Raw genomic sequence first — 2,815 nt, forward strand, 5'->3', positions numbered from 1 at the left:
GTTTTAGAACAGCATCCAAGATCAGAGATATATGAAGCAGACAATCTGGGTTTCTCATCCTGGCAGTCCGGCTCAAGATCCTCTGCTAAAAACAATTACTACAGGGGTGCCTGAGTGGTTCAGTTGATTGCAAGCATCTGCCTTCGGCTCAGGTCATGATCCCAGGGTCCTGGGATTGAGTCCCGCGTCAGGCTCCCTGCTCAGCAGGGAGCTTGCTTCTCCCTCTCCCACTCCCCCTGCTGCTCTCCCTGCTTGTGCTCTCTCTCTATATCAAATAAATAAATAAAATCTTTAAAAAAATAAAAAATAAAAAAATAAAAACAATTACTACAAAAACTGAATCTGAATGAAATTCAAGGGTAAAAGTTGATTTCAACATCTATTAATCTTAAAAAAGAAGTTATCAAAAATGAATTAAACAGAGAAAACAAAATTGAATATTCATATATGGAAAATACTGGAATTGGCAATGGAAAACACATGTTCTTTTGAAATGCCCAAAACTGTTTACAAAATTCTTGAATATTTTAATTAAATATTAATATTTAAATATAAAATAGACTCATAAAAGAACTTTATCAAAAGCCTAAGCATGAGAGATATATCTGGTAGCTATTAATAATGGGTTGAAAAGTCTGCATGGGAGAAAGGGAGGATTTAAACTGGATGATCTCCTGACACTGATTTTACATTTTGGAAATTATAGGACAGTAATTTCATCCACGAGATGCATATGTATTTGTGTGAGTTTGTGTGTGTGTGTGTTTATGAGCTTGTAAATAAATAAACTTTTTTAAAGTATTAGTTATCAGCAACCAGCTTTTAGAGAGAATTGTCTTTTCTGGATGCTTTTGATAGGAAAAGCTTGAATTCTTCCTATGTAAATCTGGCATTAAAAAAGTAATAATAAATCCATAGTGCTGTAGATCCTAGCTATAACCCAGCTCCATGAAACAGTTTGAACATTCACTGTTTGTTCTATTGGGTTTTTAAATTTTACTACCTCAAAACTAAAGTTGGTGAACACAAATTATGGAAAGGTTAAAAAAGGAACAAATTGCAAAACAATATGTCCTTATTTGCATGTTAGCAAATGTGACCCCAGCTTTCACTTCGACACCAGTTATGGAATAATCCAGCCCATGGCAAGGACACACAGTGTATGAGTCGGAGTCAACTTAGCTATTTGGGAATAACAATGTTTTTCATCAAGACGGCATTGAGCTCATCTATTAGCATACCCTGGTGCTTTCCTGCTTGACATTAGTCACAGAATTTAAAAGAAACAAGAACTTTACTTTCACACTCAGAAATCAGCTGCCTGTATAGAACGTAAGGTCCGAATATTCAAGGAATCACAACCAGTGACATTAGACTTGGCTTTTTGGTTTGTTTTTCTTTCTAGACATGGTAACTTTACTACCGGGCATTTTTTCCGTCCTAGTAATAACAGAATTTGTTCTAGGAAATTCTGCCAGTGGCTTTGGAGCAGTGGTGAACTGCATTGACGGGGTCAAGAGACGAAAGATGTCCTCAGCTGATCAAATTCTCACTGCTCTGGTGGTCTCCAGAATCGGTTTGCTCTGGGTAATGTTAATAAACTGGTTTGCAGCTGTGTTGAATCCAGCTTTATATAGTTTAGAAGTAAGACTTCTTGTTCATATTGCGTGGATGGTAAACAATCATTTTAGCATCTGGCTTGCTACTAGCCTCAGCGTATTTTATTTGTTCAAAATAGCCAATTTCTCTAGCCTTATTTTTCTTTGCCTGAAGTGGAGAGTTAAAAGTGTAGTTCTTGTGATACTGTTGGGGTCTCTGTTCTTTTTGGTTTTTCATGTTGCAGTGGTAAGCATATATGAGAAAATGCAGACGAAGGAATATGAAGGAAACATCACTAGGCAGACCAAATTGGGGAACATTGTAAGCCTTTTGAATATGACTGTATTCACGCTAGCAAACTTTGTGCCCTTGGCTATATCCCTGACATCTTTCCTGCTCTTAATCTTTTCCTTGTGGAAACATCTCAAGAAGATGCAATCCAGTGGTAGAAGATCCCAAGATCCCAGCACCAAGGTCCACATAAGAGCCATGCAGACTCTGATCTCCTTTCTCTTGTTATTGGTAGGTTACCTCCTGACTCTCACAGTCTGGAGTTCTAATGGGCTGCCGAACAAGTTGATCCTCCTGCTTTGCAAGGCTATTGGAATCATGTTCAAGCCACTCATTTATCCTGAGTTGGGGAAACAAGAAGCTGAGAGAGGGCTTTCTGTCATTTCTGTGGCAGCTGAGGTGCTGACTGAAAGAAAGGGTGTAAGAGGAGCATCATGTGTTTTCTAGGAGAAAACAAGTTGATGGAGTCTATAACATTTTATACTTCTTTCCTCTTTTTCTAATGAGTATATCATTGAGTACTTTCTAAAGTACTTTCTAGAAAAGTCTTTTACCTAAGCATATCACAAAAAGTATATGTGTGTGTATTTATGAAAAATATGAGAAAGATTATAAGATTAGCATATCATTAACCCACCTTTTGCAGGTAAGCAATTTAATGATACAAAATATTGTAAGAAATTCCTCCAAGATTATGAAGCAATGTGTATTTCATATACATATTCTATGTATCATCTTCTAATTGAAGACTTTCTGATCTATATTTATGCATTTTCCATAACCGACAACTTGATCTCAGGAAATCATTGCTATTTCCCATTGTAATCAGCACCACATATATGTACCACAGTATTTAGATTTTATTGTTTGAATCTTCAATCTTTTGGGCGGTAATGATATTCAATTGTAAATCACACATTGAGGA

General features: G+C 36.6%; 1 protein-coding gene across 1 annotated transcript; it reads left to right on the forward strand.

Moving 5' to 3' along the window:
• Positions 1-1,407: 1,407 nt before the first annotated feature.
• On the forward strand, positions 1,408-2,296 carry LOC116629190 (taste receptor type 2 member 66-like). Its single transcript, XM_032399499.1, is given in 2 exon segments — positions 1,408-2,213; positions 2,215-2,296. Coding segments are annotated over 2 exon segments (888 nt in total).
• The last annotated feature ends 519 nt before the right edge of the window (positions 2,297-2,815 follow it).

Source organism: Phoca vitulina, unplaced genomic scaffold (genome assembly GCF_004348235.1).
Source record: "Phoca vitulina isolate PV1807 unplaced genomic scaffold, GSC_HSeal_1.0 scaffold352, whole genome shotgun sequence".
Lineage (NCBI taxonomy): Eukaryota > Metazoa > Chordata > Mammalia > Carnivora > Phocidae > Phoca > Phoca vitulina.